The following is a 14,245-nucleotide window of genomic DNA, read 5'->3' as shown; positions in this document are numbered from 1 at the left end:
TTGAGACCCTGCAGAATTAGGCAAATATCCTCTAATCATAAAGATACAAAAAAGGGCAATTAAATTCTGGAAACATCTGAAACTCAGTGACCCCAATCATATCATTATAAATCCCTGCAATACCAAGAGACGAGCAAAGAAAGCAACCCCTTCCCTCAGCTGATCCAGAGCTTCACTCATTGGCAAACCCAAACACAACAACAGAGTAAGATGCAATGCTATTCGACCCTAAAGAGAGAGTACAGTATGGCAGAGTATCTGTACAGTGTCAGATAAGAAACTCAGAAGCACGTTGACCAGATACAGACTCGGCGGACACAAGCTGATGATAGAGACGGGCAGAGACAGAAAAACATGACTGCCCTCGGAGCGGAGATTGTGTTCACACTGTGATCTGAATCAGATGGAAACAGAACTGCGCTTCCTAACAGAATGCTCCAAATACCTGTCACCATAGAAGAGAAAACACTCAATCTGCCCTGATCTGATGTTTCCAGCACATGTAGATTATATTAAACCATATTACTCTATTATATTACTTGGATGTACATTTTGCTTCTGAAATCTGTCTAATCCCTTATCTTATCTTATTTTTTATTTCTAGTTTATATACTTACATACATTAGTAATTCACTTTGCACTACATGCTTAATACTTAAATATATATATATATATTTTTTTTGTTTTTGTTTCTGTTAATATGTATATGCACTATTTGTAAGCAGCCCAGCTGCAATTGCTTTGGCAACACAAATGTATAGCTTTTCGTCAAGTTCGCTAAAACTGAATTTCAAGACTTTTTCAGGACCTGCAGAGACCCCGACAAACACAAAACCATCTTAAACACTGATCACATCCTGTGTATAATGCTATCATTTTATATTTCAACCTGCTTTTTGTTCAAGCACAATTTTGTCTTTACATATTCAGGTGTATGTGGATATTGCATGAAAAACTTAAAAACCTGTCAAGTTGACTGCTTGTTCACTCACTCTGATACTGATACTTACCTGCACTTTTCAAGCATTTCTTACACTGCACTCCATCCCTCATCCTCAGTAATGTTTATTCCTCAGCACTTACTCCGGCCTCCATCAACAAATACGGCCTCATCACCCATCACCCAGCGGCTGATTGATTTTCTCATGAACGTGGCATCTATCACCTGACGCGGCCTCAAGCACAGAACAGCACAACACACCAATTCGGACTCCATCTGCTGAGATCTGCTCCAATTCCACTTTCTGCTCTTTTCAAAACTTTATTAGCCTGGTTTGGCATTATTTTAGGATATTAATGAGCAGGACTGATTCAAAATGTTAAGACACAGGGGAATGAACTCAAGCAATGTCCCATTTCAAATATAAATCTAGGTCCTTTTTTCTCCACTAATGAGCACATTATGACTCCTAAATATGTTAAAAATGCTCACTGAAAAACACTAGACTAAATAAATGAATGCTGACAGGATGGACACTACGATTCAGAAGTTTCAGCTGGTGTATAACAGGTGAGTGAGTGAGTGAGACTGACATGACTGATGACACTGCAGGAGGACAGTCTAACATCCCAGCACAGGAGACGAGAAGTGACATGTGGACAGACTGGACCAAATACTTGAGCATCTCCATCAGCGAGGTGATCAGCTGAGCGTCTGCTGCTCCACAGCCACAACACCTGATAACAAACCACGGATTACATGCAAAAGACAAATATGAATGTGCTTCTGTCAGGAAGCACGTTTTCAAAATCAACTTGTCAGTGGGTTGTCTGAACAAAGAGTTGACCAGTCTGTCTTCATGTCATATATAATTACGCTGGGTTATGGACATGTCCATCAGATGTGATAAGACACATCAGTAACACTTTATTTTAAGGACCAATTACAGAAAATTTCTTATCTTAGGTCTTAACTTAAGATATATGTTATGTTAAATTAGGATTTTTCGCAAATTCGTATTACAGAAGCAAATCTTAACTTGATTTGGGATTCTTATCCTATCGTACAAAATAGTATCTTATCTCTAGTTAGGAAATGTTAAATGGCATAATCAAGCTCGACAATCCACTCTCGGGTCTGTTACCAAGCAACCAACACTGCTGATGAGGTAAACAAAATAATAGAAGCTACTTCACTGTGAAAATCACCTTTTGCAAAAAAACGTAAGGCATTAGTCACTTGCACTACAACAAATAATGCTCCGTGACACTTTTGTTGGTCTCTATAATGCTGGTTGCAGTTCCTGTGCTAACTGTAATATGTTGTGCGGCAGTCTGTAATTACTTATAAGTGTTTTGTCATCAAAATATAACCAAGAGTCTTGCTACCATTAAACATCTTTGTTCTTCATTTTCAACTATTAATAAATGTAATACCATTGTCGGACAGCACAGTTGTAAGCGTTTTTTCCGTTGGTTTTCAAATAATTTTGAAGTTAGGACAGCTGTGGGGTTGTCCTAAAGTTAAGACAGTTTTTAGGGTTTTTTGTCAAGTTAGGAGGTTTCTGTAATACCCCTTTCCTATCTGTAGTTAAGATGGGATAACACACTTAGGAAATGCTGTTCTGTAATAGCTTTTGTCCTAAATGTGGTCCTAACTGAAATTACCATGGTTACCAAACAGATAAGATAAGATTATAAAGTTAGGATCTTTCTGTAATACGCTGTTCTCACTATTAACTAGTTGCTTATTAACATGCATATTAATAGTATATTGGTTGTTTATTGATACTTATTAGGCACATATTAATGCCTTATTCTGCATGACTATATTCTAGATCCCTTAATCCACCCCATACCTAAACTTAACTACCTTACTAACAATTAATAAGCAGCAAATTAGGAGTGTATTGAGGGAAAACTCTAAGTTAATACTGAATATGTATTTTCTAATCTGAAGTGTTACCGACATTTCTTAAGGGGCTGCTCACGCCTGATGTGCATTTACATTAAAATAAATAAAATAAAATAAGCTAAACAACTAGAATACTGAGATGAACCAATATTAAAATTCTGGGCGATACCAATAAACTGATCATTACTGTGTATGACAGGAAACTGGTAAATGGCTGATGTTGAAATTCTGTATTATTTTTCAATAATAATAATAATCATCATCCTGTTGGGATTATGTAATTTTGTAGGTTCCCTCGATGAAGAGTCAATATGGTATTTCAACTGACTTTTGTATAACTGCAGAAAATAAGGTCTGTAACCAACAAACGTTTATGATTAATAATCTTCACAAATTAACAACTTCCATGAATTTTGAAGCCTAAATAAAATCCCCAGAGGTAAAATGTAGGCTATAAACAAACTACACTACACCACTTGTTAACAACTACCTTTTTAAAGATAAAGTAAAATCACAAGGGTGTACTACTAATGTATTTTATGTTGTAGCGTAAAACGTGAAAATATTTTGAGCGTGTTCACCACAGACCTTATTTAAGGCATTCAACCAAAAACCCATTGACTTCAGGACGATGGAACCAGAAGAGCTTGAATGCAACTTGTATCTGGGTTTTTTGGACTCATTCCTGCAAGACTCTATAATATTAATAATAATAAAGGAAATGGGTGAGTACAATTAAAGTTTCTAATATCAATATTATGCTCATTAACAGATAAATGGATGATGTTATAATTCTATACTATTTTGCTTTAGATTATTATCCATAATAATAGAAAATGAGCAAGTACAATTAAATATACAATATCAACTGATACAGATAAATTAAAAATCTCTAATATGAGCCAATAATGATGTGGTACCAATAAGTTGAGCAGTCCTAGTTTTTACACTATTTTTAACTTCACACTTGCTGTGTTAGAACATAATGCTTATGGTAAGATGCTAAGATGTTTGCAAGACACAAGATGTGAGGTAAAAAGAGTGAATTTAGAGGCACAACTTCTTCGAGAAGATTTTAGCATGCTAACAAGCACGAAACATATTCAACATAAGTGCTTCTAGCTATGAAAGCATGCAGTGGTAGGGTTCTGAAATTCAAAATGAAAGGTAAGTTGCAGTTTTAGTATCGTACAATAGGTGGACAGCGACTTTTATTTGACTAGGGTAAGGCACCAATTTAAGTGAAACTTGCTAAGCAAGTTAGTTGAACTAGTTAATCTGAATAACACACCTGGTTTAACGGCACAGAGGAATCAATACTTTTTACTCAGCAACAAATTATAATGTCTGTTTCGGAGCTGGAACAGATGCGATTCATTCATTGCTGGTGTAACACGTCACACTTGGTGAGAACGCCATGTTTGCATCAAGACAACAGAGATTCACTAAAAAGAAAGAAAAAAATTATTTGCATAATATGGGAAGTTGTAAAATGATTTGGCGAACATATTCCATCACCAAATCAGACTCGTGTGCTTTGATGGCTGAATCTGACATGACTAGCAGCAGATTGTCAGTCGCCTGGAGAATCGTGCTGCATCATTACTGTGCTGACAGACAAGCATGAAATCACAATGTCAATATTCATAAGAGGAAAAAAACAATGAGCGCCATCCTGGGAAATCTCAGCAGGTGTGTGAGAGCGTTTGCTGTTGTGCCTGTGCAATCGGTGCAAAACCCCCTGCTGTACACGAGTAACAGAAGACAAATTACACATGAACGTTTGAGAGCCAAACGGCTGGTAGGAGGTCCGTCTGTAATGTTTAACAGTTTGTAAAACCATATACTGTATATTAACCATGTTCATCTAGACCCTCTAAGCAACAGAGTGGACCAGACTTTCTGTGAACGATAAGTCTTTGTCTCTCTCGTTGATCTGCGCTCTGATCCACCGGCCCAAAATGAGCTCAGGATAATATTAATAGTAAGAGCGGGAGTCACAGGTCCTTCATTATACACAACCTTCAGAGAGCACGTCTGTCAGCTGCTGGCTCAGGAACGTGCATGTACTGATCTGGAGGGAACTGATCACAGAATTCCCATTGCTTCTGCCAGTGGCTGTTTGCGTGACTGAGGAAGACAAAGTAGTCATGGAAAGGGGGAAAACGAGAAGTCGACGGAGCTCTTCAGAGGTTTTGATCTTTGTTCAGAGCCGCAGGGTTTTGCCCTGAAGCAGCTGCATCTGTCAGCACAAATGTAGTACAAGTTTCCCCAGAGAATAAACCACCAGAGGCTGTGCTACAAACAATCACTATTCCTCACTTTGAGGAGCTGAAAATGTTCTGTCATGCTCTATTTTTACCCAACCTTTTAATTTTCCTGAAAATTATATAACTTTACGCTACCATTGGGCTGGTAAGAATATTTCATGTTTAATGTTTTTGATAGAAGTCTCACCAAGGCTGCATTTATTTGATCAAAAATACAGTAAAACAGTAACATTGTGAAATATTATTACAGTTTAAAATAACTGTTTGAATGTGTTAAAATGTAATTTATTGCTGTGATAAAAGCTGAATTTTCAGCATAATTACTGCAGTCTTCAGTGTCACATGATCCTTCAGATATCATTCTGATATGCTGATTTGCTGCTCAAGAAATATTTCTCATTATTATCAATATTTGAAAACAGTTCTGCTGAATCATATTTTTGTGGAAACGATACATTTTTTTCAGGATTCTTTGGTGAATAAAAGTTTAAAAGAACAGCATTATTGTAAATGTTATTAAAAGTGTTATTTTTAAATTATATACCTGTATATTTTAATCACAGTTTTTATTAATATTTCAAACTAAATTTTGTTTTTATATTTTCAGTTTTCATTTTTTAGTTAAATTTGTTTTAATTTTAAAACAAATTTTGTTTTTCATTTAAAACATGTCATTTAATTAATTTAAAATAATTTAATTTCTATTTAATTAATTTCTTTATTTCGGTTTAATTTCTTTTTATTTCAGTTTTAGTAGTTTTATTTCTAGTAATTTTAGTGCCTTAACTTAAACATATTTCAGTTAGTTGCCAAGACAACATTTCTAAATTTTGTTTAAAGTTTTTTATTTTGTTTAGTTTTAGTTCATGTTATAAATGTCTTTATAGTCATTTTTCATCAATTTCATGCATCCATGTTGAATGAAAGTATCAATCAGTCAATCAATCAATCAATCTGACCCCAAACTTCTGAACAGTAGCGTATGGCATTATGTACATTACATCTTAGAATACTCAACATTAACTTTTTCAATAATTAAAAATGATACATCTGACATAGTCTACATATCATGGATGCATAATGTATCAGTAGCATATCAGCTACTGGCTAATATTGGATATTTAATTGTGTAATTCCCTTTTTACATGTAAATTACCTCTGCTGTCATCTACTACTCACCTAATTCATTTTTAATAACACAATTTATTTAACAAACCTCGGAATGAACATCCATTTTCATATAGTACATTACATTGTGATGCCTAAATTCACTTGTAGCATTTTGTATTCATTTAGACAAAACAGTACTAAATTATCATTCTGCCAATTAGCTCATGATGTAGTGAACAATATCTCATGAATTAGTATTCCCGTAGGTTTTCCTCCCTAAATCCTCACTCACATTTCTCTCTCTCTCCTTTTCTCCTCTCATGGAGAGCTTTAAAACTTTTTCTCTAAATTTCTTCACTTCTAAATGCTATCAGGGTTCAGAAGCACGGCTGGGAATCAGGACCCCTTGACTGTATATTGCTCTGGGCTCCGTTCCTTTTTAAAAATGTAGAATTTGTTCTGAGATCCTCTGAACCCATAACTTCACCCGACTAGCTACAGCCCTGATCTGTATTACCATATTCTACAGTGGGAATGCTTCTAGTGAAATTCAACAGACCAAATACCTCACTGTTTAGCTGTCAAAATGATGCATTTTGAATTACAAATGTTTGTAACATCGGGTAAATGGAGATTTGTTTTAACTCTGTTAAGACAGAACTAAGTTCTGTATGCCACAATATTATAAAATGAGAAACCAGAAACACTACACCTCTGGCCATATTGCTCATTTCCTCTATTAATAACGGGCCTTGTTCGGTCAGATTACTCCAGTTTAGCTTGTGCAATAAATAAGCCTTTTATTAAAAATGGAGACATATATCACACATATTACTATATGTTAAACAGGTCACCTGCTATAGGCCAGAGAACTTTCTTCTTCAGCGGAGTGACAGAAACACGGCCTAATTAACTCCGGCTCGTGCGTGTAAATTGGTTGTTATATTCTTCTCTCACAATTTCAAGGCAGGAGGAAGTTCTTCTGAAGTGAAGGTCTACAATGCTGATATCTCAGCAGGGGTGGGAGGAAGTCACACTCTTGTTTCATGTCCTCTATGGGCTTCAAGCTGAGGAGCTTGACAGAGGTTTAATCATATTAAACCATTACCCCACTGCAGAGAGCCTCCATGCAGCCTGAGTTCGGCCTCCTACCAGTTATGGAATTATTTCACCCTACAATTTTACTATAGATTTATTTTTAGTGGTGTTTAAGGCATGTATCATTATGCTATTGCTCACGTGTGATTTTTCTAATAAAGTGGTTGCTTTCAGTTGTTGTTTGAAGGGCTACACAATTTGGCCAAAAATTTTAAATATATGTATTAATATGGCTATAAACTAATAATTCTATTTTTATTATGATATTATTGAAAAACTGGTCATTAGTAATGCACATAAAGATTTGTTTTGTTTTTTAAATAAACCTGAAATCCAGTTTTCATGTAGCCAAAAAACGAAACCAATACTAAAGTTTATTTAATAATAAAATTATTCACATATATTTAATAAATTAACAAAGTTGCATATAAACATTACATTGCACACAAGGCTTTTTATATAAGTTTTTATATCAGATTTTTATACAATATAATATCATTTCTACTGCAATTCCTTTTTGAAACAAACATTTAAATGATGGCTGAAATAAACTGGTTTCATGGCAGATTCATTCGAACATACAGTAAATAATGAAAGACAACAGGTTAAGTAAAAAGAATGAATGTGCAATGTAATGAATATATTTAGCAAAATGCTCCTCTCTATAGTTGTTTTTTTTTTCTAGCTAAAAGGACATTGAATGGCTTTCCTGAGGTAAATGTAAAGTTATATTTAGAAGATACCTTTTATTGACGTCTTTTGGTGGTTGAAACACTGATTACACAGAGATTACCTGAGAAATGATATATTTCAGTAAATTGTACTGTTTCTTTCAACACCTTTTGTTGTTCATTAATGTTTATTTCATGCTGTAACTTGTAGTAAAGATGAGGAAATTATCAGTTTACACCACCTGAACTGAGGAGCTACAGCGATCTGTCACACCACATTACAGAGCGTCAAAACAACGTTTATTATTTGAATTTCATAAAACTGACAATCTAAAAGCTCAGTTTGTTTCATATCAGAAAATTAAAGCACAAAGCTTATCACAATTATTGGATGGCAGGCATGCTACAAGTTACAAGTTACATGCAACATGCTACTTCTGCACAGGCTACCACTTCACAACATTTTCTTTACTTCTGTATATATGAAAAAAAATTCAGTTTTGCTGAAATTGTCTTTTTTCTGTAGATTGCATCTGAACGCCTGACCCTTTGGGGCACGGTCGAGAGGTATTGATTTGCACATTACAAGCTGCGGGAGGAATTGAACGCAAGCTTGTGCAACAATAAAAACCTGCATGAACATGTATCTCTCAAGAAAAAGCCTTCACAGTAGCAAAAACTTAATATAAAATCCTCAGAGCCTCTGCAATGTCCTGATCCCAGCAATCCTGCAGGACACACATGCTGTGTATGGATAATAACGACTCCAAACGATGATAAAAAGAGCATTTAATGTAGAGTAATTGGAGGTTTGCTCAAAACTGCTTTAGATAATAAAAGCGGCAGATTACAGGGGGAAAAGATTAGATGGCTAATATACAAGAGAGATGAGATTTCAGAGCACAACAACAGGGAGAATGTAATTAAAGAACGAGGGAGGACTTTGTCTAATCACGCTAATTAAGAAGCATGCAAACTGGGACCTACAATAGTCTTTTAAGCCGGATCTTTTATTGCCCTTCGGGTTTGTGAATGCGGGCAGGGCCTGAAGTGTGGAGATACACACATTTAACTCTACAGGAGATATCTGGCTCTTTGGAGGGCTGGAAATGCAGCATAAACTGGTTAAATGAATATTATCTAACCAGCTTTATCACTATTCTTCATGAACATGAAATGCTTGCAAACAACATTAAAACTAATGTGAATTCATTTAAAACTTAATTACAACCAGTAACAATTCATTTATTGCATGATTTTTTTTTGTATTTGACACCCTCTGTGTCTCATCATGAATTGGTCAATGCAGTGGCATTCAGACTTGATATGCATGAGAGTAAAAAAGCAAGGAAGCAATGGGCAGAACGTGATTTACAGCACTTCAATACTTCCCTCGACAGACAGATGGAAGAAAACCAAAATGATATTAGCTGCAGTAAATTACACGGATGTCAGACAGCATGAGAGAGGATAAAATAGGAAGCCAGTACGCGTTTAAATATCACAAACAACACGAGTCTGACAATATCGGCGAGGAAGAGGCAGGAAACAGCGCTGCTATAGAAACACTGCTATGCTATAGTGGCTGTGTGTACAGACAGTGTGAAAAATGAAGACATCATAACTGAGGTCAATAACTGTCACGTAACTGACAGCTGAAGGTAATGTGACCTTCAAAACATCAGCTGTTAAATCAATCCAGCATGCACTTCACATCTAAAACACACTCAATCATACTGGCAACTCAGCTTTTAACAGAAGAATTTTTCTGTAGGCAATAAATTACTTCCATGCATTTTCAGCTAAATTATTCACTCACATTTAATTATCAACTTATCAGAAAAATAAATAATAATAAAAAAAAACCTGGAATATAACATTTAATTATCAATTTATTTTGACCATGTATTTTTATTTCACTCTGAACAGATAAAAGACACTGAATTGGAATCAGCATTTTTTTTTCTGTAAATACTGGTAGGTTGGTGAGCTGTATGATATATCACTATTAGCTGTAAATTCAGTTTAAAAAATCATTTTCACTCAGATTTCTGATTTGAATCAGTTTGATGAATTCTTGATGAACTCAATGAGCAGTTACAGAATTAACTGCAAGTTATTGTCCATTTCAGTAATGTCCATTTCAAAAATGAAGCAATAAAATGAAGGTTTTCAGTGTGCATAGAAAAGCTATCAAAAATGTGATACCGGGCAAATGATTTGCTGTGTCAGAACTGAATAAAACATTCATCATACTCAACTAGAAAGATAAACTCAATGCTTACATTAACAAAATACTGTATACTTCTACTGTAACCACTCAAATGCTGGGGGTCAGTAAAATCTTCGATGCTTTTGTCTCTTATGTTCAACAAGGTTGCATTTATTAAATTGAACACAATAAAAACAGTAATATTGTGAAATATGATCTACATATTTATAATTTCTATACTTTTTTATATTGTAATATATTTTACAATACAATTTACTGTATTCCTGTGATCAGAGCTGAATTTTCAGCATCATTACTCAAGTCTTCAGTATCACATGATCCTTCAGAAATCATTCTAACATGCTGATTTGTTGCTCAAGTAACATTTCTGATTATTATCAATGTTGAAAACAGATATTTTTGTGGAAACTGATTTTTCCAGGACTTTTTGAAGAAAAGAAAGTTCAAAAGAACAGCGATTTCTTTGAAACAAAAATCTTTTATAACATCACAAATGCCTTTACTGTCAACTTTTGGTCAGTTAAATGCACTCTTGCTGAATAAAAGCAATTTCTTAAAAAGAAAAGAAAATTTTTTGAATGGCTGTACATATAAAACAGTGTTCTTGTAATAAAACATAATACTGTACAGTATTATTTATTTATAAAGCATATAAACTTTATAAAGTTTCATTGCAGTGTACATGACGATTTAAATTGAAAATACTTTAATAGGCGTACCATTGCTTTGGAAATTATAAGGACAATTATTTTTCCTGGGATTTTTAATCATATTTCCATAAAAAAATATGTATTGTAATATTGTTTGCTATCAACCAAGGGTGGCACAACCAGTAATTAGGTTTAGGGGGCAAGCACTTTTTCACACAGGGCCACGTGGGTTTGGATTTTGTTTTCCCTTCATAATAAAAAAAACTTCATTTAATAACTGCATGTTGAGTTTACTTGTGTTATCTTTGATTAATATTTAAATTAGTTTGATGACCTGAAACATTAAAGTGTGACAAACATGCAAAAAATGTAAAAATCAGGAAGGGGGCAAACACTTTTTTACACCACTGTATATGTGCAAAACTTTAGGTCATCAGAAAAAAAATCTAAATCGGTAGAGAATTCAGTAAATGAAAATGAAAATGGAAATGAAGCTTTCATGAAAACAAGACCACATGCAGTGTTATTATTGACTTTTGCAGTTTATAGTACTTGAGCTAAAACTTGACATGAGTGAACGATCAGCCTGCGTAACAGCAGCTGCTGTATACGGTTTATGGTTCAATTATGCCGTTCATGTCTTCGTCTGGCGATACTGTAATGACAATCATATAAGCAATGGCTTTAGTGCCCACACTGATCAGCAGAGAGCCCTCCAAATCAACGGGCAAACCTTCTTGACTCTCTACATCCGCCAATGACGTAAATCAAATCATCTCAACCGCACAGGACATTGAGTGGAGACTGATTGCAATTACAGGAGCTCTGGAGATGCAGAGGAGGACGAGGAGATGTGAAGGAGAGCACAGAGGTGGATGAAGTGTGTTAAGCTTCAAGTGACATTATCTCATCCTATCCGTTCATCCTGTCCTCAAACAATGGACCTTCTCCATTCTCTCTCTATATCGGTTTATCTGTTCACTGTCTTTTTAACAGAATTCAAAACACATTTTCCACATACTGTACATTATTGTTGCTCCTCTCTGCCCACCTTTCTGAAACAAGTCGATATGCAAAGCTCATAGTTCTGAAAAGCATGGTGTGCTCTGATTGGCCAGCTATCCAGTGCATTGTGATTGGCCGAATGACCGAAATGTTACACCCCTTCCCATATTTGGAAACACACAGCGTCTCCATGACATGGAGGCAACGGCAACAATACTACAGCAAGAATAAAATTTATGCCTTCTTTCTTTACGTATACATTTAGGCAGTGTTATGAAAATCTTCCCACACAGTGACGTAGATTTGAGGGGGCGTGTTCAAAAGAGGCGTTTTAGGAAGGCGTGGACGAGTCTTAAATTTAATAAAGAATATCTCTTTGGGTTTGAGACTTTGGTCTTTGCAACTTAACAGATCTTATATATGTATGCTATAACAGCTAGTAACACTCCAAAGACAAAGGGAAACTTATATTGCATCATATGACCCCTTTAACAGCCGATAATAGAAATCAGTACTGGCTAATACTGAACAGTCTTACAATTGCATTCAAATACTAATAATTTCATTACACTGTAACATGTAATCTTTAGCAAATCTCAAAATTTAATATCCATGTGTCACCAAATTCAAGTTCTAAAGCTTAAATGCTCTTAATAAAAATAAATAATTTAGACTAAATAGTACAGATTTTTGACTTTCTGCCATTTATCAGTTACTGATCAACATTAAAACATATAGGTATCGGATACGTTTTTAACATTATGCTTTTCTAGTTTTCCCAATGTTTCAACCAGAAACAGGAAAGAAAACTGAACTTTCATGCATTGATATATAAATTATACAGTGTTGGATTTACTACCAATTTCAGATTTTCCCCCCCAAAGAAATAGCAAGCAACATTGAATTAAACATAGAAATTTAAAAGTAAAATGACAAATTTTACTAACTGTATTTTCCTCAAACATACTCCAATAATCTGATTTAGTCTATATTTTACTTTGCTAAACTCATTTCTTATGAGATATATCTAATAGAGCAAGTGACAGAAAAGAAAAAAAAAAAATTCAAATTTTCATCCAAACAACTGAAAGACAGAAAGAAAAAAATCCTCACAGCTCAGAAACACAAATTATGTGCATATTCTGAGAATAAATAATTCATAAACAGGATCTGATTATCTTCAAAAGTGCCGCTCGTCTTGGCGGGAAAAAGCGCTATTTACGGAAGCTAACCTTTGGCCGGCGGGCAGAGGAATCTGTCTCAGGTGGGCTCTGTGTTTCAGATAAGCGGTTTTGCCCATCTCTATTATTCAAAGCCTGCCACTGCCGGTGGCTCTTCTTCCATAATCACAGAGCATTTTCTCTGCCAGTAACACAGTTGCTTGAGTCGAGACTGCTGGGCCATTCAGAGAGACAACAGGAGGCGTGCTTGTGACCATCGGATGACTATCTTCGTTTGGCTGTAACTTCAATTTGGCCAGTTCATTACTGCGGTCTACCAGACGGACAGATGTTATCGCTTCATCGGTATAACACTAGATGATTACCACTGGAACTATCGCTGAGAAAAAGACAGACTGGAATTCTACCACCGAAAAACATGATTATGCATGACAGTGCAGCATAAACTCTGTAAAGATGAACAACGCACAAAAGACACACACAAGAACCAAAGACATGCATAATAACACAAGCATGACTGAAATATGACACTGTTTACTTTTAAGGGACAGTTCACCCAAAAATGAAAATTCTGTATTTATTTACTCGCGCTCATTCTGTTACAAACCTGTATGAATTTCTTTCTTCTGCTGAACATAAAAGCAGACGTTCTGAAGAATGTTGGTAAACAAACAGTTGCCAGTTCCCATTGACTTTCATAGTATTCATAGGAACCACATGCAAGTTTGGAAAAACTTGAGGGTATAGATGACAGAATTTTCTAACTATCCCATCAAATGTATTGAAACATGTAGTGTGAACACTCTAAACATCTCCATTTGTGTTCCACAGAAAAAAAACTGAAAGTCATGTTGGTTTGAAATGACATAAGGGTGAATAAATGGTGACAACTGTTTTTGGGTGAACTTTCCCTCTAAATCTATAAAATAATGCAAAGTTGGATTGCAACCGAATTCATATGGTCATTTTCTGAAATGCTCTATTTCCTCCTAAGTATCTCAATACACATCATTATTCATTAATAAAGAAAACGTGCTATTCACTCCATTCATTGAATGTGAAAAATGTGCTAGCTTCACTTTAATGAAAATGCCATTCCTCCATCATGAAGCAACTCGCGCACAATATTTAGATACGGTGTGTTTCCATGGCATCAAATCCTGCAACAGCAAC

General features: G+C 35.2%; 1 protein-coding gene across 3 annotated transcripts in view; it reads right to left on the bottom strand.

Annotated features, from left to right (window-relative positions):
* Positions 1-14,245, bottom strand: part of ctdp1 (CTD (carboxy-terminal domain, RNA polymerase II, polypeptide A) phosphatase, subunit 1) — a 116,103-nt gene that overhangs the window by 28,072 nt on the left and 73,786 nt on the right. The window contains exon 13 of one of the 3 annotated variants that reach the window (XM_058752727.1): positions 798-1,677. The exons of the other annotated variants lie outside the window; for them this stretch is intronic. Coding sequence (XP_058608710.1) covers positions 1,419-1,677 — 259 coding nt within the window. The 3' untranslated portion in view covers positions 798-1,418. Of the gene's footprint in view, positions 1-797; positions 1,678-14,245 lie in introns of those variants that run through there. 3 annotated transcript variants of the gene reach the window in all.

This window comes from Onychostoma macrolepis, chromosome 19, assembly GCF_012432095.1.
Source record: "Onychostoma macrolepis isolate SWU-2019 chromosome 19, ASM1243209v1, whole genome shotgun sequence".
NCBI classification, from domain to species: Eukaryota; Metazoa; Chordata; class Actinopteri; order Cypriniformes; family Cyprinidae; genus Onychostoma; species Onychostoma macrolepis.
Note: the sequence above shows the minus strand (reverse complement) of the source record. Positions and strands in the feature narration are given on the sequence as shown.